Source organism: Microtus ochrogaster, chromosome 21 (assembly GCF_000317375.1).
Source record: "Microtus ochrogaster isolate Prairie Vole_2 chromosome 21, MicOch1.0, whole genome shotgun sequence".
NCBI lineage: Eukaryota > Metazoa > Chordata > Mammalia > Rodentia > Cricetidae > Microtus > Microtus ochrogaster.
In genome coordinates this window covers 32,410,014-32,434,103 of record NC_022022.1, presented here as the reverse complement: position 1 = coordinate 32,434,103, position 24,090 = coordinate 32,410,014, and the positions used below count along the sequence as shown (strand labels likewise).

The following is a 24,090-nucleotide window of genomic DNA, read 5'->3' as shown; positions in this document are numbered from 1 at the left end:
GGTTCCATTTTAATTATATCTTGGAAATTTTTTCCAAAATAATATTTTTATTGGGCATTTATACAATGCCCCCAGATCACATTCATTCACATTTCTCCCTGGTCTACCTTTTCACCCCTGTGTTATCCTCCCAAAATAAAATTTAAAAATGATGTCTAATTTGTGTTGCCCTTATATTGACTGGATCATGGACAAACTCCCAGTGGCCTGCCTGTTAAAGATGACTTGGTTCCCCCCACACCCCTCCCTGACAACCTCTGCCTGAAGCCATCAACTGTGAAGAGCTACCCTTCAGGGTTGTATGATACTTGACTGTATTCTGACAAAGCTTGCTTGGAGTCAGAGGTTGAAGCTAGTAGACACTAGTTATCCTAAATTAACCATAGAGGTTTGGAGGACTGTAGACAGAGAGGAGACAGGAAGTGGTAAGGCGGGGCAGAGAGAGTATGTAGGTCCTTTTGGATGGAGGAAAGGAAGAAGTAGGACGCAACTGCTGACTTCCCCCTGCTTCTCTGATCTTTCGTGTTCTTTCCCTGATACCTGACTCCCAAGCTTTTACTGAGAAAGATTAATTAGATTAATATTTCACCTTTTACGCATCCAACTTCTAGGCATGATTTCATGAGATAGCTGCTTGCCTGTGGCTTTGCAGGCACCAGCACCCACTGGAGCTGCAGGCAGGAACTGCGTTGGCTGGAGTCACCCACTGCAGACTGGCTTTTCCTTTTCTTCTCCAAGCACTCTGAGCGAGTCTGGGATTTTCTTGTTGCAGCCTTTCTATAGGAGCCTCCTCAAGCCCCAAATCCAAAGGCACCCATGTTGCAAGGAGAGGCTGCTCCTTGTTTGTCACGTTTGCCTGGCTACCTTACACCCAAAATAACCACACAGAAACTGGATTCATTAAAACACTGCTTGGCCCATTATCTCTAGTTTCTTATTGGCTAATTTTTACATCTTAATTTAACCCAAATTTATTAATCTGTATATCGCCATGTGACTGTGGTTTAATGGCAAGATTCTAACCAGCATCTGTCTCAGGCAGAAGATCCATGGCATCTCCCACTCTGCCCTTCCTCCCAGCATTCAGTTCTGTCTTCTCTGCCTACCTAAGTTCTATCAGGCCCAAAGCAGTTTCTTTTTTTCATTAACCAATGAAAGCAACACATGAACAGAAGAACCTCCTATACCACACCTAGTCTCCAAATACTCCACCACTGGCCAGCTCTGCACTCTTACTTCCTGCCCATCACTGTGCTGCATGGACACATTCCCTTGTATCCACTTTTCAGATGACTTGAATTTGGATTGTGCAGTTCACCTGGACCCCCACCTCTGCCTGCTGCCACACTAGGGGAGTTACCTGGACACCTGCTCAGGCAACTGTCACATACTCTCAGCTCACAACTATGCATAATCCTCAGCAGCTGTCCTCAGCCAGGCTGTGCATTGACTGTGTTCTCAGCCCAGACCCTGCCACAAAGTGACAGCCAGCCATCCAGTTCAATGTCCCTGTCAACAGACTTGATGAGGCTACTTTGAATCCTTAAAAGGGGGAATTAGCCTAAAAGAGAGAAAGAAAGACTTTCTCCAAGATTATAAAATGGGAAACAATATTATGATGGAGGGAATTAGGTCTTTGTGTGATCCTACTATGGATGGTTTGAAAATGGAACCATTAAGTGAGAGGGTAATTGACTTAGCTGGGATTAATGTGATGTCTATTATAATCATTATTGGTTTGGTAATTCTTGTTTTATTCCTAAAAACATGGGTTGATATTATTACCAAATGAGACACCTTGACTAGTAAGTCTAGGCCTTGAAAAACTTATTAAAACAGATAATACAGATATTTAGATATTGACAGAGAAATTTAAGGAGAACCAACCCACCAATACATTATGAAATTAAAGAGAAAGATTCCAAGATTATCAAATAACCAGCCTTAATTTATCCAGTAACCAACATGAACAACCACCAAACGCCAGGTATCCCCAAGGCTGTGGAAGAGCTCACTGGGTTCCTGTAAAAATATTAGATTTGAGGAGATTGGGGAAGTGATAATCTTATATGATACACATTCACCTTTTGTGCGGCAGATATTAAATCCATGTGCAACTATTAATAGAATTGTCCTAAAAATCTGGGAAGACTTAGGTAAGCAGTATTGGAACCTGATACTCAATCACAGTAGAGCCTCAGAGGAAAAGATGAGGCTAGGACCATTGAACAGTGAATTAGGGCTAGAGCTGTTGATTTCCCAAGACCAACTTCTGGGAGAGGCAGATTATGTTGATGTGTGAAGACATTCTGTGGATTCCAGACAGAAAAGAATATCAGATGTCACCAGAGACATTGTCCCCAGTAGAAAAGATGACAGAGGTCAAACAAATCAGAAGGAAGGCTGGGTACCCTCCAGCTCCCCATCTGAGGTGTGGTTGCTCTCACTTGGGGTTGAAAACAGAATCATAGAAAATTCAGTTTCTCGCAGAAAGCTTACATGATTACTTTATTGGCAGTGTCTCTAAGGAACAACATTAGCGCTGTATGTGGCTGGTGTCGTGATTCAGTGGGGTGCAGGGGTCAGGAGTAGGAAGGCATCAGTATGGTCTCAGAACGTCAGGACAGTCCGGATACTGAAATATGAAACATAAGGTATTGTTTCACGTTCCCAGAACTCACAGTGCCCAGAGGGTGAATAAAGCATGTGTTATGAGTCTCAGTGAAAACCATCCATAACAGACATTTCATGCTGGCTATTTGCCATACACTTTGTAGAAGCTTTTTAGGCATTGTCTCATTTAAACCTCATCCTAAGCAGTGGCACTATGAGGTCGATTATCATATTTTCTCCATTTTAGAGACTGTGAGAACTGAGGCTTAGCCTTATAAAATGCCCTGGGTCATACATGTGTGTGCAGAGTCTGAACGGTCACAGAGTCCCATTTTTGCTCCTATCCCATTTCTTCTTCATTTCTGTTGACCATTTCCCCTACCGTAAAAATAATCTCTTTCCCCCACCCACCCCATACAAAGAATCTTAAAGCTCTCACCTCTTTCCAGAGCGAAGCAGCTCAAACGCTTCATTGATTTTCTCAAAAGGTAAAACATGGGTAATTAATGGCTCCAATGGAAACTTGTTAGCCATGAAATCAGCCACAAGCTTGGGGACAGAATCTTTACTCTTAAAGCCTGAAAGGAGAGAGCAGCACCGTGAGATGCAGCCAGGGGACAGGCAGGAGAATTAGACAAGAGATCTTCCAAAGAAACCAAGTTCCTAACAGTGCCCAGGCTGCCACCTGAGCGGCAGACGCGGGACTCAAACACCCTCTGCATGGCGTTAATGTTTTATAACATGCCACCTGATGTCAGGGTGCCTGGCTGATGACGGCGGCTTAGTAGATCTTTCCTAGAGAAATCATAGTGCAGATGTTTATAGCCAAAGGAAGGGAGTGTTCCAAACTTTGGTAAACATCACTGCCTTGGGCTCTGCGTCCTGTGAGGCATTTTTGGGCCTAGAGAGACATAAGTAGAATGACCAGGAAAGCTCCTTCTATGGGGAGCAGAGCAGCCTGTCTTGGGATTTCCTGCATTAGTTCTTGCTATATAGAAAACAGTGATTCTCATGTTGCCTTCTAAGAACTTTTCTGTTACCAAAGGGAAGAAATTCTGAAAAAAGTTAGGAATTGATCCTCAAAGCTGGGGAGATGGTTCAGGCAATAAAATTCTTTTTGCTTTGTTTTTTTTTTCTGACATTAGATTTTTATTGATTATCTGGGAATTTCGCACAATGCCCCTGATCACGCTCATTTCCCAGTACTCCGAGGTTGACCCTGCAACTCTGTGACATGTCCCAAGGGAAAAAAATATAGCAAGTCCAATTTGTGTTGCCTATGTTCTCACTGGAACATAGCCAAACTCCCAATGGCCAGCTTCTTAAAACTGAGTCCTTCCTCGCTGCCATCCCACCAGAATCCACTAACTGTGGAGAGCCACACTTGAGCATCCTTGTAACAACTTTTAGGAATGCAATTCAATGGCATCCTGTCTGGACAGTTTATTACAGGGGTTGAGCTGCAAGTAGGGGGGAGAGGTTGTCATGGAAGCTGAGTTTATATTCAGAATGAAAAACATAACAAAAAAATAAACAAAACCCAGTAACATTAAGCAGTGGATTCAGTGCTGGGGGAGCCTGTAACTCTAGGTCTGGAGGGAGGAAGTTGGGAGATTCCTGGGATTGGCTGGCCAAGAACGCTAGCCTGACCATGAGCTGCAGGCTACTGTGACCTCAGTGAAAATGAACAAGGCTGATTGCTCCTGTAGCTACATCAAATGTTCTCTGTCTCCACACCCACCCACACGTTCACCTTGGCACACAAGAATACATACAGAACTTGATCCTCAGCTGTGAATACATACCACCAAATATTGCTCCTTTCCAGGTACGACCCAGCAGCAGCAACAAAGGGTTCACAGAGAGGCTTTGGGAATTAGGAGGCACCCCAACAATGACACTTACACCACACGATGCGTGGCTGCTTAACAGGGAAGACATCTGGAATATAAATAATATTTAAAGTGGATATTCTTGAGGTTTCTACTCACGATACAGTTTCATGTCATGTGAAGAAACGTGCAGAGAAATACTTTGAGAGAAAAAGTGATTGAATGAATTTATGTTCAAGTCTTCCTTATCAACTAATAAAGAAGCAAGTCTCATTGGGAGCCCGTGCAGTCTGGGTCCTCCAAGGAGAACATTGTTTCCTCATCACGTGACTCTCAGGCTGCCTATGCGTAGGTTCACTCACTGTCATTGTCCATTAATTACAGTTTTGAAGTTTGCACTCTAAGACAGAACTTAGATGGTGAAGATGTAATGATGACATCATCAGAAGTTGTCTCTTATCTATTTGTCCACCTCCCTTTATAACACGTCCCTACTGTGGGGCTTAGATCAAGAACGGGCAAGTGTTCAGTGGCTGTGAATCCAGTGTGTGCATTGGTTTTACATTATTCTGTTATCTGTAGACATCCAGGAAGTTTTCACCTCTCAATTGGTTATTTTAGAACACATTTTATAGTAAAAAATTATTTACAATCTTCAAAGATGCCCTGTCTTTTGATTTTGAAACGTCACATTTAGAAAACCAGATGTCCTCAGAACACATGGGAATCAGACTTTTGGATCTTCACATCCACTGACAATCCAGGCTCAGATGAGCAAACAGGGAGACAGTCTAGTGAATAAGAGAAGAGCAATGGCCGTGAGGAAACCAGAACCCTGAGCGTTGAAGGACTTCCCATCCACAGAGGAGACGCTAGCCTCTTTGACACCTTGTCTCAGTTCAAGGCTGAGAAGAATGTCACTCTCCGGGCACCATTCCCATTCTCTACTAACAACTCTGCCAAGGCTTTCTGGAGGACCTCAGTAATGGTGATTTTTAGGTTTCTGGGGATGCTTCTCTAGAACGCCAGAGGTCTAATTTGGCTGATATGTAATAGAAAAATGTTCTTTAGCCATGCATGGTGTTTTCAACTATATGAATCATGTATATTTCAAAACTACAAGCACTGTAGGCTTGGCAATAATCTTTCTTATCATTATCCCCAGCTGACCTTAATTGAGTGCTTACCACATGGCAACTGGCTCCATGCTAAGTGTTTTACATTCACTATGTAATGTATATCATAAATAACCCCACAGAATGCGTATCTCTTAAATTTAGGGAGTATGGCAGAATCTGTGAATTCTATTTTTAAAAGTTTTTACTCCAACATGTAGATCTGGGTATTTTTGTGTCCCGGGACTCTTCAGTCTCTGTGATGAAAACATGGTGATCCATTAAAACAGCCACTCCTCTACATGTTTGATGCTAATGAAATAATACTTGGCCTCATATTACTCATTATTCCTTTTGGCCACATGATGAGACTTGAAAATGCTTTTCAGAATAGTTAATTTCAAATATTATATAATATTAAGAATGTGGAAGAAAATCTTTTCATCCATTAGGTCCATAAATTGTTTTTAAATTCCCTTGATGAATTGATTTTTAGGGAAAAAAAACTCAATGAAAAGCTTTCCTGTATTAATGGAGGATTATTACTTCAGACAAATTTGTAGAACTTACAAGTCGAAAGGTTTGTCACAACACCGAATTAATCAATATGAGAAGGAAACAGGAGATGGAAAATTAAAATCTAAAATAGCTTTTTGCGTGAGATTTCTATTCTTCTGTCTGGAGCACATTATGGATGGCAGAAGGACAGATCTCAAGGCATGCCACAGCACCTACCATGGTGTCAATGCGACCGATTACTTCAAAGGAGAAGTCCACCCCTCCATCGGTCATCTCCTGGATTACTTCGTGGATGGGTTTGCTGTAGTCTAGAGGGTTGATGCACTCAGTGGCACCCAATTCTTTGGCCTTCGCAAACTTGTCTTTGTTGATGTCCACAGCGATGATCCTGGCTGCTCCAGCTGTTTTACAGCCAATGATGACAGACAGACCAACACCTCCAAGGCCAAACACAGCACAGGTGGAGCCTGGGGTCACCTATGTTTGCAGAAAATACAAAAGATGGACCAAAGAGTGATTGCTAGGCAGTGCTCCATGCTGCACAAGGCACCTTGCTTTGTCCTCTGTCATGGCCTCTCAGATGTCATTCCACCTGCTTCCAAAACTTCTTCAGGCTAAAGCTGCCTGAAGGGGTACAACAGTGGTTCTCAAAATTTGTTCTATATTAGATGTATCTGAGGAGTTATCTCTTTTCTTTTTTTGTTAATCTCAGGATCCAGTAACAGCTTCTACAAGTTAATTGGATTTTCTTAAGGTAGAACCCCATTCTAATCCACTGGGAATTGCCTGTGAGATCATCTATACTAGCTGATCTTTGACCTCCACATAAAAATCACTTTAATCTTCAATGGTCACATAATAACATCTTCCCCATACACACAACAAATTTGTTTAAGTGAAACAAATGATCATGGTTACTCTAGGAGACTGCAGGGTAATCCAACCACCCTTCAATCGTTAACTCCTTGGTTGGCTATCGTTCAGTAGTCACAACCAGGGTAACTGGAGCAGAAGTCATCTGGCATGTTAAGTCATTCCTGGCTTAACAGGAAAGAGGACAGGAAACTTTAAGAAAATACATCAAGATACCAGTGTTATCTTTGTGAGACTTTAAGCCTGACTTTTTTTTTAAAAGAAGTAAATGAAAAATACTGAAACAATCGCTGGTCTGTATTTTAATAACAATGATTGAAATCCTTGGTCACAAGGACTCTTGGCTTACGAGGCTTGCTCAATCCTCCTGTTGAAACAAAGAGTAACTACATTTAGTGCTAAAATGACAAAAAATTACAGAGTGTATCTATTTCCATAAACATTTACTTTCTCATGACTCAGAATCAGCATCATTTTCATCTATAATAAAGACATGAATTTTCTTCAGCATTCAAATTCCTTCTGGGCACATTTTTCTATCAATATTTTAATCAACACCATCAACCTGTGAAAATGATGTGGGAGAATCCTAGAGTCATAGACTGAGATTTTAAAGGATCTACTAACAAACTCGCTCAGGATATACTATGTCACATACAGTTGAGGTTAGCTAAAGGAGCTGTTTCTCATGCGATATGCACACACTAAGAGACAGAAACTGTAGGAAAGATAGACCTCTAACACAACCAAAGTTTAGGTTTGCTGGGAAAATGTTGCTGATAAGGTTTGTTCTCAATGCCCATAAAGGAGACAACCCTGGCCCCCAGCTGGCCTTTATCAGAGCTCACATTCATTTTGATGCTCTTTCAAAGAACATCAGTCAGCTCAGAGGGGCTGCACTGGTCCAGTGCCATTAAGTCCTGGTTCATCACTAAGCCTCAGTTTTCTTTTCAGGAAATTTCCACCACACAGGCAGGTTGGCTCTAGGTAGCAGTGCTGGTCTTTATTTTAAAAACACTGGTGACAGCATTTGTGCCGTGCAGATCTCCCCACTTTGGCTTACTTTAGAGATAACAGTGATGACATCTCCACTTTAAAATCTTCCATTTGTCCCAAATGGCCAAGTGTTCCAGTTTCTGACTCTTCAAAACATGTTTTATTGCGCAAGTGTATCTTGGGACTGGGACATAACAGAGCTTTACAGACAACAGCAAATGCAAAGTGTTAAAGTTCCAGATCTACGTAAGTTTCAAATAATTTCTATGAGAGCCCAGTTTCTTTGGGAACTTGGCAGAACTGGATGTATATTATTATAGAGCTTTTCTTGAGTGTGTGGAGGGAATTCTCACTGAAGTTGGACAGACTTATCTTTTCTACAAAAACACTCTCTGATGCCTGTGAGCAATTTCTTCCCTTTGGTCCCAACAATACATACATAGCTTGGTTCATGGGCCACTGTCCATCTTACCTTGGCAACTTTGACAGCAGAGCCATAGCCAGTTGAGAACCCGCAGCCGATGAGGCAGACTTTGTCCAGGGGTGAAGCTGCATCGATTTTAGCCACTGCCATCTCATCTACCACAGTGTACTGGGAGAAGGTGCTGGTGCTGACGAAGTTGTGGATTGGTTTCCCCTTGCATGTGAACCTGGTGGTGCCATCTGACATAGTCCCATGAACATGTGCTGAACTGGCAAGTGAAACACAGCAAATAAAGGACATGAAACAAGGGAAAACAAGAGTGCAATCTAATTGTTCAAGAAGACAATAAGAAAACAGTGTGTAACTTAATTGTACAAGAAGAAATAAGAAACCTACCTTGTTACACATAAGTTGCCCTCCGGGTGCTTGCAGATCCTGCAATTTCCACATTGGGGAGAAAAGAGCGGGATGACTTTATCACCTGGAAGGGGAACAAGGAAATGCTTAAATGTCGACCCAAGAATAAGAAGGCAGGAACATGAAAACTACATGTAGAGATATGTGTCCTTGAAAGGTTTCTAAGAAATAGAGCCCAACTGCACAACGTCATGCATGGGCATTGCTCTTCATCCAGGTTGCTATGTGCCAGAAGTTTCCTGAAACAAAAGGGAAATGTAAAACAGCTACATCTACTGATGAGCGACTAACTTTCACTGTGTGCCTCATTTGCTCTTGGGTGCTTTCCACGTATTAGGCCTAGTCAACCCTTAGATATACTCACTGCTAAGTATAAATATATACTTTAGTTGCCATGAGTTACTAAATTCCCATGAGATGTTGGACAATTCTGAATTTGTTATAATAGTTAAAATGAAACTAAAATAAGACCAAACCCAATATAGGAAATATTTCATAATAAAAATAAGACAAACTAAGCTTGATCATAAGATAAAATTCAAATGAGAATTTTGATAGCTAGTTTTTTACTTCTTAAAAAGATTTGTCCTGTTTTTATGTGCATGTCCGAGGATCCATGTGTGTATGCGCTTGTGTTTGTGTGTGTGTGTGTGTGTGTGTGTGTGTGTATGTGTGTGTGTCTGTGTGTGTGCCCTTGAAGGCCAGCAGAGGGCGCTGGATCCCGAGCAGCTGGAGTTACAGGTGACTGTCAACTGTCTAACAGAATGACCTCACCCACTGAATTGTTTCTCCATCACCATGTTTTGGTTTTTCAAAGTGATTGTGCTTCTCTTATTATGAAACAAATGCTTTAAGAATAATCTTAGTTGTTTTTGAGGACGCAGACTGAAATGTGACAGAGAAGTGATGACTTGCTCTGGACATCTCAGTCCTCAACACCGAGTTAGAGATTTCCCCTGAGAAAGAAAAAGCAACTTTTTTTAAATAATTGTTTATGAACTATCAATTTTTTTCTGCTATAGACAAAGCCTCCTGAGAAGTAAAGCTATTGTTTTACTGTTAGCTTTTTTTTTCCAAATAAAGAAAACACCAATACTTAACTCCAGCCAGACGAGTTCTTATTTTCTGGTTATTTGGAATGCAAGAAATGTCTGACTCTTCTGGCTAAAGTGATCTTTTTGGAGATGAACATAATTTTGCTTTTAAATCACATGTGCTACCTATGTTATTGTACAAATCAATGACCGGATCACTATGCTTCACAGATAAAATGAATGTGTGATGACACCACAGAAAATATATTTTTAATCAACCTTTACATCCAAACACAAACAAAGTTAAAATAAAAACATGAATAAAGCAAAAAGCAATGTGCAAACTACCACTTTCAGCCCAACTAGAGATAATACAATGGTGTTTGTGTTTGCAGGACTTTCGCTACATTTTTCCATCTGTGGTTTCCTCTTATATTGTATTATGTTTCTATATTGAAGAAGGAGGAAAATAAAGGAGAAGAGAAAACCATCGTGTGGATGCAATGTGGTTAAACCTACGGCATCCTACAGGAGAGGCATCCTGAAGCCAGGCGAGCAGTCGGGTCTCTGAACTCAGCACAGAGCAGCTTCCCTACATCTAGGCACTCAGAACCTGGACCTGCAGGTCTTGCCTTTGCCCCATTTGTAGGTTTGTTTGGATCCTGAAAAGTCCCTGGTGCTCAGGGACACTGAAGTGGAAGTTAGCAGATTATGAACTCTGAAGGTCACAGTGGAGACTCTCACTCAGTGCCTGACGTATTGTCAATAAAAATAGATATAGAAAGAGAAAAGACATGATTGGATGCCCAGGACAGAGGCATGCAGGGAGGAAGGGGTGGAAACCCTGTGACCTTGTGCCAGATTTCAAGTCTCCTACTGCCTGGGCTCCTCTTTTGGGATGGATGTGTTTGGATCAATCAGAGAGAAAGCACAAGCCCTGATGGTAAAGAATTCTGTACCTGGTTTGACAGAAGTCACCCCTTCTCCGACGCTCTCCACAATACCAGCTCCCTCGTGGCCTAGAACTGCAGGGAGTGGCGTAGGATGGTTTCCAGCAACCACGCTATCATCTGAGCGGCAGACCGAGGTGGCCACCATCTACAGATTAGAAATAGAGTTTGTTGAGCCATGATAGCGATTGAGAAGGTTTAGCACACCTATTCTGAAACTGTGCTTCTGAGGAGCCTGCTAACCATCCCTATTGCTTGGAATTCGAATTAGGTCCTAGTTTTCCCATCGTTTTGTATCTTTTCTTAGTTAAACAGCTTAAGGATCAAAGATCATCCTGTGAATTAAGGGACCCTAAAAAATGTAGTTTAAGCTGGGTGGTGGTGGCACACGCCTTTAATCCCAGCACTGGAGAGGCAGAGGCAGGCGGATCTCTTGTGAGTTCGAGGCCAGCCTGGTCTACAAGAGCTAGTTCCAGGACAGGAATCAAAAAAGGTACGGAGAAACCCTGTCTCGAAAATCAAAGAAAAAAATGTAGTTTATACAACATACAAAAGAATGTATACATTGTTATGGAGTTAAAGCTAGGAAATGAGCACCAAGAAATTACCTAATATTACCTAATTACCTAATATTAATTGCTTTTGGACTCAAGATGTTTAGCACTTTACAAACACATAAACATAAAAAAGTTTTCAGGGATTTTGTTAAAATTCGACTTTCAGCAGCTGATGTCAACAGCTAGGCTCAGCAACAGACTCATTCATGTCGGAGTGAGCATATGAAACGGGATGTTAATGGACAGTTGGACACATCTATGGAGTATTTTCTGAGTTTTTCAAACCTAATATTTCAGATGGTAGAAAGGGACTTTACCTTAATACGGACTTCATGGGCCTTGGGGGGTGCGACTTCTATGTCCTCGATGGAGAAGGGCTTCTTGGTCTCCCATAGTACAGCTGCTTTGCACTTGATCACCTGGAAGATGAAGGGTTACTGCAGCTCCAAGGGGATCATCACAATTGTGTCCCTCTATTTCCTATGCACAGCGTCTGTCCACAGGTCTGCCACCCATTGTTATATAGAAATGGATGCTTCTCATTTACAAGGAGTCAAAACACCCTGAGAAACCTGTGACACCATAGTAGAAGGTCAGGAAGAGAAAGGGCATACATCGGGATGTTCTTTCAGGCCATGTTTGTGCTACATGTTTTTTCCTTGAAGTCACTGGTACTGTTCTGAGAGGTTGTTTGACTGAAATCATTGGATTGATGTGGGATTATCTTTTATATGTTGTGAGTATGTTCTATTACCATTGGTTAATAAAGAAGTTGCCTTGCCCTATGGCAGGGCAGAATATAGCCAGTCTGGAAGAGATATATAGAGAGAGAGTAGGCAGAGTCAGGGAGATGCCATGTAGTTGCTGAAGGTGAAAGACCACCAACTGAACCCTAATGGTAGGCCACAGACTACCACAGCCATTTCTATTAATACATAGGTTAATAGAAATGGATAATTTAAGATATAAGAGCTAACTTGTGCCATTGGCCAAACAGTGTTGTAATCAATAAAATTTCTGTGTGGCTATTCAGGTCTGGGCAGCCAGGAAACGAACCAACAGCCTCCGCTTACATTGGATATATGTTTAATTTTAAATTATAACTATAAATATATTTCTGAAGTGCTACTTTGTGCATTCTAGGTAAGCACTGTCACAGAGAACTCCCAGGCTTTGGATTTCTGAGACAATATTCTAATGGGCTTCCCAGGCTGCCCTTGAACTAGGAACCTTTCTGTCTTGGCCTTCCTAGCACTGAGATTTCAGGGATGGTCTATCATACCTAGCTACATTGTTATTTTCCTGTTGTAGGCAGTATAAACTCAAGCCTATGATTACCGTAGCCCTGTTACTGACCCTGCACTTAAGAGCCTGGATTCCCTAGTCCCTCGATTCTTGTTTGGTTGATAGGATTGGGTTTCCATTTATGCTGCATGAATTCAGTCTTTTTTTTTTTTTTTTTTTGGTTTTTCGATACAGGGTTTCTCTGTGGCTTTGGAGTCTGTCCTGGAACCTAGCTCTGTAGACCAGGCTGGTCTCGAACTCACAGAGATCCACCTGTCTCTACCTCCCGAGTGCTGGGATTAAAGGCATGCGCCACCATCGCCCGGCCTGTTTCTTTTAACTTTTTCAGTCATTCTTTATTCTAACTACTTTTCCTTGAAATGTGATATGCCATCCTAAACATGACCAGGAGTGAACTGGAACAAAACTACTGGTGACTGCCCCTTCTGTGCTGATTCTCCACCCAATCTTTTCTATACCGAGTCGTGCCACACCATGGACGCAAAAGTCTCCAACCCCCCCCCCCCTGTTCTCACTCTGAGCTGTTGGACCTTTGACCCACTCCTAAAACAGGCCCTGTGTCAACAGAAACACAGGCGTTATAATTAGACAGTTGGATAGCACGGATAAGTTGTTTATGCTGAGTGACTGCTTGCATGATCGGTACCACACACAGACTCAAGAAGGAAGATGACTTTGTGGTAAACGTAGTACCATATGTATATATTCTTACTGTTTACAAGTGATTCAATTTTTCTTAGAAAGCTGGATGATGTTTTTTAAGAGAGCAGATACAGTTCTATAGAGCTTCTAGAGATTTTATGAGTTGTGCAACTATGAACCCCTCCAAATCACTGATGCATGGGAATGTAATCTTACCGTGGATGATCCTAAAGCACTGAAATCAATCTACCTCCTGTCAGAAATTTTATTAAAGGTTAATGGGATGGACAGTTCTTCTAAGTTCCCAAGTCAAATTCCTCTTATGAAATGTTTATCAGACTTTTCTGCTTTCATAAGAAAGCAATGATTACAAAGAATAGCAGACTATGGAATTGTGATTTGAGTAAAGACTACTCTGATTAAGATCTTTTTAAAGCTTTCTGTTTACAAGGTAGTCACAGTGGCTCAGAATGAATTCCCTGTGCTGCAGAGTTAGGAGGAAGTGAGGACTGCCCCAGATCTAGAGTCTGTGCTCTCTTGTTAAAGGTATTTAGCAGCAGCCGGGCTGCACAGTCGTGCAGTGCACACCCTGTGCCATAGCACACATCACACACTGCCTTCAGTGCACGTCATTTCTGAGTTAGAAGTCAGCATCTTTTAGCAAGTTAGTGAGAATATATTCCCAACAGCAAGATCTGTTTCTTACTTTTCCGGCTGTGCTCATGCTGTCTGTCCTCGGTGCTGGCAGGAGATTGATGGGTCCCTTAGACTCTTCCCTATTGCAGTGCACTGGGCCAAGGTTGCACACATATTGTTAGCTGGAGTGTCAGCTGATGCCACTCGTGATCTGGCCTTTATTGACACACCCATTAGTTTATTCTCACTGCAAGTTAAGGGGAGGCACTGTCCTGTCTAGGAAACTTTGTTCTGGGGATGTGATGTTGGGGACATTCTGCTTTCGTTAGGCTCCACACTTCCTTTTGCATCTCTCTCCCCTCTCTCGGTTCACTCTTCCCCTGTCTCAGCTGCACTTTCCCGTTTCTCAGACAGGTTAGAAGTCTGCTTTCCTTTGCTAGGGAAAGCAGTAACTTAAAGTCTACATGGAGCATGGTAAGGAGGACAGCAGACAAAGCGGGGCAGATGGGGTGGACGGACAGAGCCTCGGGGAGGAAGGGTTGGTGTCCATTCTTCTTCAAAGCAGAGAGGCACCGTCAGCCACAGCAAAGGTGCTGAGACCCCTGGTATCTCTGCAGCCCACACTACTGGTCAGCATTGACCAAGGACCTGAGGCAAGCATGGAGCTGGCCCAGGGGGTGACAGCCATGAGTAAGAGACAGACTCCACTCCTGCCAGGAGACAGTGCCTACAACATGCCCTATGCCTGTTCCTGAGAGAACTTTGGCATATTTCCTTGCTCTGTGCCGTGGTCTCCTTCTCTGTAAGATAAGGGTTAGTTAGAGTGTCACTTCAATGACTGTGGGGAACGAGTAGAACAGTGCGCACATGTGCTGATCGTGGAGCCACATGGGTAGGGGCAGCTCAGTGAGTTACAGCTACAACTGGCATGCGTGCCCTTCCATTACCTTTAAGAGTCCCCTGCATATCTATGGATTACACAGTAATGGAAGTGCACAGTTTTCCTCTGAGGCACAGATTGGTAAGAAGCTAGCGGATGTCTTCTATCTTCCCAAACTCGAGTGGGCATCCTTCCTACATTATTTTGTGATATTAAGAGCAACATTACAAGGAAGGTTTTCCCAACCAATTTTAGAGGTGAGGTAAGAGAAGTATGGAGATCTCCCGATGCCCTTTCTAAGACAGCAAGAATGGAACTGTGGGCAGGCAGGCCGGTGTTACAGAGTTTTATGGTGTGGACACGTAGGCATATCACTTAACATAAAGAAAGTGGACCTTGTATTTTAAACAACTGATTTTCGGGAATATGATTCATATCCCCACCCTCTCTGTCTGTCCCTCTCTCCCTCCCTACTTTCCCTTGCCCTTCCTCACAACTCTGAATGAGCACTGTTGGTAATTCTACTGTCTTTTGCTAGAGTCTGCCACTCATGTGGACCAGATGTCCAGTTTGGGTTTGGTGCCTAGTTCTGACACTTTCAAGTATATCAAGAGGACTGAGATGTCTCAAGGGTGGACAGCCACACTGTCTTGCAAGGTGCCATAAACTGGTAATCAATAGTGCCAGGACCTTCATACACAGCTCCTTGATTAAGATACACATGCTCTCTGTACTGCCAAGAGGGCGTGGGGCAGTCCAAAGTTCATTCAGCCTTGTACCCACAAAGGTCGCCTCCATATTTTGTAAAGCCCAAGGAGGGAAAACTATAGAGATGGCCTGAAGCTCAGAAGGTATTCTTTTCAATTTCAGACTTTTCTAGGTCAAAGATTTTGGCAAAGTAACTGTGGTTAATATTTACTTGAAAGTAATTTAGGAAAGGGTAATGCATTTAGACTTTGTGAGTGTGTGTGTAAAGAATCTAGGAGCCTTCAACTACTACCAGCAGCAACAATTCTACTTCCTGGGTTAATGTTCTTAATAAAGACTAACCCAACACCAGACATTGAGAATTTGCATAATACTCTACTTTGACACTGAAGCCAAAACTAGTGAGAGAGTGGCTGTGAACTTTCTTTCCCAGGCTTAGAATGTATCACCAACTTGGATACTGATTTTGATGTAAAGAACATGAAGAGAGTGTTGGCGATATTTGTCTCCAAATGTCGCTGTTCAGGGTCTTAGAAATAATGTTAAAGATGTTAAAAAGCAGAGGCAGGCAGGAATCCTCTGCAGTGTTCTGAGTACCAGCTAAGAAGCTTGACATGTGCAATGGAATTCTGTAGATCATGCAGCAAAGGCTTATGAATGCCATTCTCCTAAAGGCGGTACAGAAGCAAAAGCACAATAGAATATGGTTACTATGCTGCAGATGACAGAAACCCCACAGACTTAGTAATACAGAATCAGAACATTGTAAAATATAGACATATTTTGAAAATCATTATATAAGAATTAACGGTAATTTTTCATATCATAGTGCTATTTCTGTTAACTATCATATTATATTAAAATTGCAGCCAAAGGTTTTTTTTTTTTTCAATTTTTGAGACAGTGTTTCTCGGAAGCTTTGTAGCTTGTCCTGGCACTAGCTCTTGTAGACCAGGCTGGCCTCAAACTCACAGAGATCTACCTGCCTCTGCCTCCCGAGTGCTGGAATTAAAGGCGTGCGCCACCACCACCCAGCTCACAACCAAAGTTTACCAGGAGGCTGTTTTACTCTACTCAGTTCCTGGGTGAACGGTGTGTTGTGCAGAGAGACCGTGCCTGGGTCTGTGGTTTACGCTTTTTCCCATGGTTTCTTCCAGGACTTTCAAAGTTTTCAGTCTCAGATTAATACCTTGGGCCCACTTTGAATTGATTTTTGTGTAGGGAAGAAGATGAGGATGGTAGCTTGATTCTGCATATGACTTTATGGTTCTCCTCAAAACACCTCTTGGAGACTGATTTTTCATTTTGTTTTGTTTTCCAGTGTATGTTTTCAGTACCTTTGTTAAAATTCAGTTCAGTATATTCAAGTAACTATAAAACAAACAAACAACAAAACAACAACAACAACAAAAAAAACCCCACAGATCTCCCCTCATGAGGCTTTCCCGTTGCAACCTCTCTGCAGCAATCCCCACAAGCCCCACAGGCATCTGTTACCAAGCACTACCACAGTTAGCCCCTCACCACTGGCCAGCTCTGTGCTCTTACTTCTTGCCTAGCACAATGCTGCTTTTACACATTCCTGTGTCTGCCTTTCAGATGGATGGCTCTCTGGCTCCTGGGATCCTTTACACTGTGGACTGTGTGCTTCCCATGAACTCCCTCCTCAGGCTGCTGTCCCACTAGGTTAGCCACCTAGACATCGACTCAGGCAACTGTCACATACTTTCAGCTCACAGCTATGTAGATTGAGCAGTGCCTGTCCTTTGTGCTGTGCATCGCCTGTGTTCTCAGCCCCGACCCTGCTACCCGATGACATCCAGCCTTATACTTCAGTGTCATCGTCAGCAGATTTGGTGGGACTCTGTATGGTTCCACAAAGGATGATTTGGAAATAGAACAATTAAATGAGGGGATAATTAACTTACCTGGGATTCATGCAATGTCTATTATAATCATTATAAGTTTGGAAAATCTTGTTTCATCCCTGAAAAAATTGGTTGATATAAGAGCCAAATGTGAGGAATTGACTGATGAAATTCTGGCTGTACAAAAAGTTATAACTAACAAGTTCCCAGCCTTAGAAAAACTCATTAAAACAGATAATAGAGATATTCAGTTAGAGGCAGAAGAATTTAAAGGAGAACCACCCTACCATTATGTAGCGAGCTGCGTGGTGTCACGCCTGATGGAGATGTATAATCAACTCCTGAGATGGCCAAGACCTGACTTATGCTATGATAACGCAATGATTATCAGCTGCCTGCATATGCGTGAATCTATGGGCAGTGCCCACCTGGCAGTTCGGGGTTGGCAGCCCATGCCTACTTAAGGGCTGAGAGAGGTTTGCCCAGGGAGAGAGGGAAAGAGAGAGGGGAAGAAAGGGAAAGAGAAAGGAAGGAGAGAGAGGGAGAGAGGTCAAAGAAAGGGGAGAGAAGAAGGAAAGAGCGAGGTCAAGGAGAGAGGGGAAAAGAGAGAGAGAGGAAAGAGAGGAGAGAGGAAGGAAAGAGAGGAGAGAGAGGAGAGAGGAGAGAGGGGAAGAGAGAGAGAAGTGTAAAAGGTCCTGGAATAAAACTGCAGTGAGAAGAGCTCCGGTGGTCGCGTCATTCCTTGCTGGTCGAGGGTGGCCATGACACCATTACATTATGAAATTGGAGAAAAACATCCTAAGGTTATCAAATAACCAGCCTTAAGTTATCCAGTCACCAACATGAACAACCACCATAATGGCAGGTATCTTCAAGGCTATGGAAGATCTCACTGAATTCCTGTGGAAAAGGTTAGATTTGAGGAGATGTAAAGAAATGATAGTCTCATATGGTATGCATTCACCCTTTGTGAAACAGATGTTAAATTCATGGGCAACTAATAACAGAATTATCCCAAAAGGTTGGGAAGACTTGGTTGCAGCAGTATTGGAGCCTGATCCACAATTACAATGAAGGACCTGGGGGAAAGATGAGGCTAAGACCATTGAAAAACAAAGGAGGCCTAGAGGTATTGAAATATCCCAAGACAAACTTCTGCAGCAGGGTGATTATGTTGGTGTATAAAGACAGTCTATATATGAAGAGCACACCTTGGCTCTCTGCCATCCAGCAGCTTTGGATGCTTGAGACAGAGTTGAAGAAGTCAGAAAGAGAACTGAGTCATTTACTAAATTTATGCAAGGTCCAAAAGAAACCTTTACTGGTTTGATTACAAATGTTGACTTCAGCTATAAATAGAATGATAACAATTCCAGAAGCTAGACAAATACTGACTGAATCTTTGGCTTTTGAAAAGGTAATTTACAATTTTTTTAAAAAAAAAGGGTAATCAGTACCCACAGAGTAATGGATCTGAGATATAGTCAATGTCAACGCTCATAACCATGATGGTACTTGGATAGCAGTGGTGATTTCCAAAGGCTTGAAGAAAACTCAAAATATCATATGTTTTAATTGTGATGAACAAGGTTACCTAGAAAGGATTGTAGGCAAGGCATTTCTAGAAAGAGTGTTTTTTTTTTTTTCTATCAGTAATTCAAACAAAATGATCCTGCCTTCTGGACCATGGATAAGTGTGGCAAAGGCCAACATTGGGCCATTGAATGGAGTTCAACAAGGGATAGACTAGGTAACATTTTAACATTGGGAAATAACTTGGTGGAAGGGCTATCACAGGCCCCCATGTAAAATTGGTTTAATCATTATCTGTCACCATGGGGGAAACTCTTCCACCAAGAAATTAAAGGACCTAATGACTATGGTAGAAAAAAAACATACTGCCCTGGATGACAGAACAGCTTTAGAAGATAAAATACAATGAACTAAGGGCGATGCAGGGCTTTGTGGGTGTCTCCCTGTCAGGTTCCCTCCAGGGTTTGGCTCACTGAGGACAATTCCAAAAGCACTGTTAATGTTAAGATTTAATGATTTTGCTACTGAATGTAGCTAGAATCACACATACATTTATGATGGAGATTCACTATATGGCCTTTAGTAGTGTGTTTATATTGCAAACCTTAAAAATTTGCCTGGAGCAACTTCTACAGAAGCAGCTACAAGGGAGTGACCTACTATTGCTGAAATTTCCTCTTTATGGACAGAAAATGAATACTGGCAAAGAGTTTTTAGTAATTTTTGGGATAGATTAACAATAAATATCTCAAAAGCAAGAGAATTCAATTTGTAAAGAGAACTAACTGGATTCTTCCTCACATTGTACAAAGAATACCAATTTTTGGAGTCCTTACATTCTGTCTTTATACAAAAAAATCAGGAAAGGCAAGTTATAAATCATTACATTTAAGTAAAGTAGCTCAAAGTCCTTATGATACTGTTCAAAAGTCAGAATTATATGCATTTTCATGGTATTATTAGATTTTCCAGAAGCTCTTAATATGGTTACAGACTCTCAATAAGAAGTAAGAGTCATTTTATATATTGAAACCTCTGGATTCATTCCAAATTATTCAGAATTTTGGTATTTGTTTAATTACAAGAACTAATTAGAAATAGAAATTATTGCCGGGCGGTGGTGGCGCACGCCTTTAATCCCAGCACTCGGGAGGCAGAGGCAGGCGGATCTCTGTGAGTTCAAGACCAGCCTGGTCTACAAGAGCTAGTTCCAGGACAGGCTCCAAAACCACAGAGAAACCCTGTCTCGAAAAACCACAAAAAAAAAGAAATAGAAATTATTCCTTATATATAATACATATCACATCTCATACAGATCTACCAGGTTCTCTAGTACAAAATAATGGTGAAACTGATGAATTATTAGTAGAAAATGTGCTAGACACCTCAGAATTTCATAAGAACCATGATGTGAATAGCAAGGGTTTGAAAAAAGATTTTTTCCATCACTTGACAACAAGCCAAGGAAATTATAAGAAAATGTCCTACTTGTTCTTTGTATGACCAAATTCCACTACCTGCAGGAAATAATCCAAAGGGTATTCAAAGAATTGAAATTTGGCAAATGGTTTTGTTTCATTTTGCAGAATTTGGAAAATTAAAATATTTAAACCATACCATAGATACATATTTAGAATTTCAATGGGCAACTGTTTTGAATTCTGAAAAGACTGACTCTGTCATGACACATTTATTAGAATTTATAGCCATCATAGGGTTACCTATACAAATAAAGACTAAAAATGCTCCAGTAATGTCTCTTGTAAAATGAAACAGTTTTTTGTATATTGCAACATAAAACATATTATAGGTGTACCACACAATCCAACAGGGCAAGGAGTTATAGAAAGATCTAATCAAACTCTAGAAGATTTGCTTAATAAACAGAAAGAGATAATAAAGACCCCCAGAGATAGATTGTACAACACTTTATTAAGCTTACATTTTCTAAATGCTAATGAGAAGGGAATGAGAGGTCCAGTGAGACACTGGATAAAAGAAAAACACTGCTGAATTAAATTGGCCTGTATACCTTTATGGTGTGTTTACCTCAGAATGGAAAGTGGTTTTGCTTTTGTTTCCACAGGAGAAGAAAAGCTATAGATACCTGGATACCATCAAAAATTGATAAAGGTAAGATCTTCTGATTCGAAGAGGTGATAGTTCATCAAACAGCCTGACCATTCAATAGAAACTAACTTATACAACTTACAAAATGCTTTTCATTTGATCAGATATAACTTGTCAAAAGGGAAACTCCCCAAAGTTAGGGTTGAGGCAGGTTTTTTTTTTTTTTTTTTTTTTTTTTTTTTTTTTTTTTTGTCTTTCCAGGAGAATGAAGGCATCTAACCAAGAAATCTGAAGACCATTGAACAAATGAGACACCTAAGGAAAAAGGACAAATTATTCCCAAGAGGTTGGGTAGGCAGTCTTTTTCTTTCAGTGTGTTATGAATATTTGTCATCATTTAGGGAGGTTGGTTACAAGTTGCTATTGGTAATGGTCAGGAAAAAAAATCTGAGCAAAGAAGAGTGGATTCAGGGATCTTGTTCTGAAAAGGAAAGGAGGATATAAAGTGTTAGGATAAAAGGGTAGATGATTGAATATACTTTTAACCCAAAAAACCCTACTAGTCTTAAATATTTTACATTGGTATGGATTCTAGTATACTGATACAAATTTGAGGTTATTTTTGTTATATTGTATATATACTCTTGCTTAAGATATATTTGTTAGAACCTACTGTACATACATTTCTACTCTTGTTCAAGGTATTATACCTATACAGCTCATTTAACAATCTAATGTAAATTTCTAGTCTTCGAAAGTTATTATTATAAACTGGTTAGAATAATAAAGAAATGCAGGTTAATAGTTAGTCACTCATTACAATAAAACTTGTAGTCATGTTAGGTATGCTTTCTAGGTTAAACAGAGATATATTTTAAATAGACAGGTGGCCTTCAAATACTTCAGAGATCTACAGAATATGGCATTTAAGATATATTTTAATAACATAAGGTTTTTTATGAGAACGAGACATGCCTGTTTCTGGCAGCATCAATCTACTTCAAACAAGATGATAGGTATTGAAGAAATGGAGTTTACTTTCTTTGTGGTGAAAGTAAGCCACTGGGCAAGAAACTGCCTTTGCTTCAACTGCTGACAATGTGCTGTACAAATTAGACAAGCAGGACACAAAAGAACATGACTGCCAAACTTTGCTAAGGCAAGGTGAGGTAGTCCTTTAAAAATCATGCCTCTCCAGCCCGGCTCAGTGGTTAAGAGCATTGTGTGCTCTTCCAAAGGTCCTGAGTTCAATTCCCAGCAACCACATGGTGGCTCACAACCATCTGTAATGAGGTCTGGTGCCGTCTTCTGGTGTGCGGGCATACACACAGAATATTGTATCCATAATGAATAAATAAATATTTTAAAAAAATCATGCCTCACAGAAAAGACTGTCAGATAGTCGAGGCTTTCAGACCAAAGAAGAATGCCCCAGTTTTACAGAGGAACTTTGGGTGACTGTCCAGGCAGTCACTTGTTTCTGCCATTTCTTAGTTTTGGAAGTTGTTTATTCTGCACTTCCTGTTTACTCAGATAATATTATATCCTTATCAGGTCCCTGATGGTGTTTAAGATTAGATAGTTATAGTTATCCTTGCTACCAAATTCATAAAAGAAACTCACAAAAGAGGTGTAAAGTATATAAGGTTGAGAAACATAAAAAATTAGCTTTGCATTGGTAATGCAAGTTAGGATAGAAAGAGAATTAGATACAAAACTTTGGACTCACCAAGAAGGACAGATAATGGAATATTTTCTCTGAATTTGTCAAATGCAAATGGACTGGACATTGTTAATGTAATTCTTGCCTACATATATTTGGTATATAGTTATTATTCTTATTGTATATAATTTTTCTATGTTAGTTAAGACCTTTGCTTTTTATTTAGACAAAAGGGGGGGGACTGTTTTGTGATATTTTGATTGTGTTCTGACAAATAAAGCTTGCTTGGAATCAGAGCTCAGAGTCAGCCAGTAGCTGACCTAAATTAGGCACAGAGGTTTGGAGGCATGTAGACCGAGAAGGGAAAGGGAGTAGAAGGAGAGGCAGATAGAGTATCTCTGCCCTTTTGAATGGAGGAACAGTAGAGATCGGAGGTGACTGGTGGCTGTTCCCTGATTCTCTGGTTTTCAGGTTCCTACCCCAATATCTGACTCCTGATTTTTTAATGATAAAGATTAATTAGATTAATGCTGCCAATACCCTCCCAGTCCTACTTCTTACAGACATGTCACCTCTACTTCCTCACCTGTTACCACAATTGCTGGATCTCTAGTTCTGTCTCTCCTTCGAGTGTGAACTACTCCAATCTGCTCTCTTTCCCACTTCTGCATTGAACATTCATCCATCAAAGTGACATTGCAAACTGTGGTATTTCACACAATATATATCTTCAAACAGCTTTACATAAAAACACTTATTGTAATGAGTCATTGATCTGGTTCAAGGTTTTTGGTTTCTGAAGCACCATTAAGTACAGGACTGTTGCTGAGACCCATCTCAAATATCCTGCTGTTGCCCAGAGTCAGGGTGACCTTATGGCTGGGCAGCTTATCTGGGGGTAGGATCTTCTCAAGCATCTGGCCACCACACACCTCCCTGTCCTTGGCACCAGGTGTTTGCAGCCCCTGCTCTTCAGAGCCCCACTCAGCAACCACATGCTCCGCCACCCTCCAAAGTTGCCATGGCTACTGCACATCTAGTTTGGCTTCTCTCCTCCTTGCAAGCAGCACTGTTCTGCCTTATTTTTCTTCACTTTCACAAGGAAACTTTTTAAAAGCATTTTCCCATGAAACCTGCCCCCCTTTCATTGTTATGGAGATGCTGCACACTTTGCAGGTTCATCCTCTGCTGATGTGTCTCTCCTCAAAGACCCTGTGGGTCTGAGTGACTTCACGGTCCGGCGGTCCAGCAGGGGCAAGTGGCTACCACTATCTTGCATGAAGTCCCCCTTTGAGTGTTTTGTCTGGCATTCTGGTTCACTTCCCGCTCAAGTCAACCACTGTAAGGCTATAATTTATCAAGGAGTCAGTTGCCTTTTTTTTTTTTTTTATTGAGAAAAGGAAAAAAAAAAACAAGTTTCCACCTCCTCCCAGCCTCCCATTTCCCTCCCCCTCC

The 24,090-nt window shown here is 41.3% G+C and overlaps 1 protein-coding gene across 1 annotated transcript; it reads right to left on the bottom strand.

Annotated features, from left to right (window-relative positions):
• Positions 1 to 2,480: 2,480 nt before the first annotated feature.
• On the bottom strand, positions 2,481 to 14,065 carry LOC102002943 (alcohol dehydrogenase 1-like). The gene is made up of 9 exons (XM_005357343.2): positions 13,984 to 14,065; positions 11,648 to 11,749; positions 10,783 to 10,921; positions 8,769 to 8,853; positions 8,421 to 8,640; positions 6,296 to 6,556; positions 4,419 to 4,554; positions 3,053 to 3,191; positions 2,481 to 2,635 (listed from the first exon to the last, which is right to left on the bottom strand). The coding sequence occupies exons 1-9, from the start codon at positions 13,999 to 14,001 to the stop codon at positions 2,611 to 2,613; spliced, it is 1,125 nt and encodes a 374-aa protein (XP_005357400.1). The 5' UTR covers positions 14,002 to 14,065; the 3' UTR covers positions 2,481 to 2,610.
• Positions 14,066 to 24,090: the final 10,025 nt, after the last annotated feature.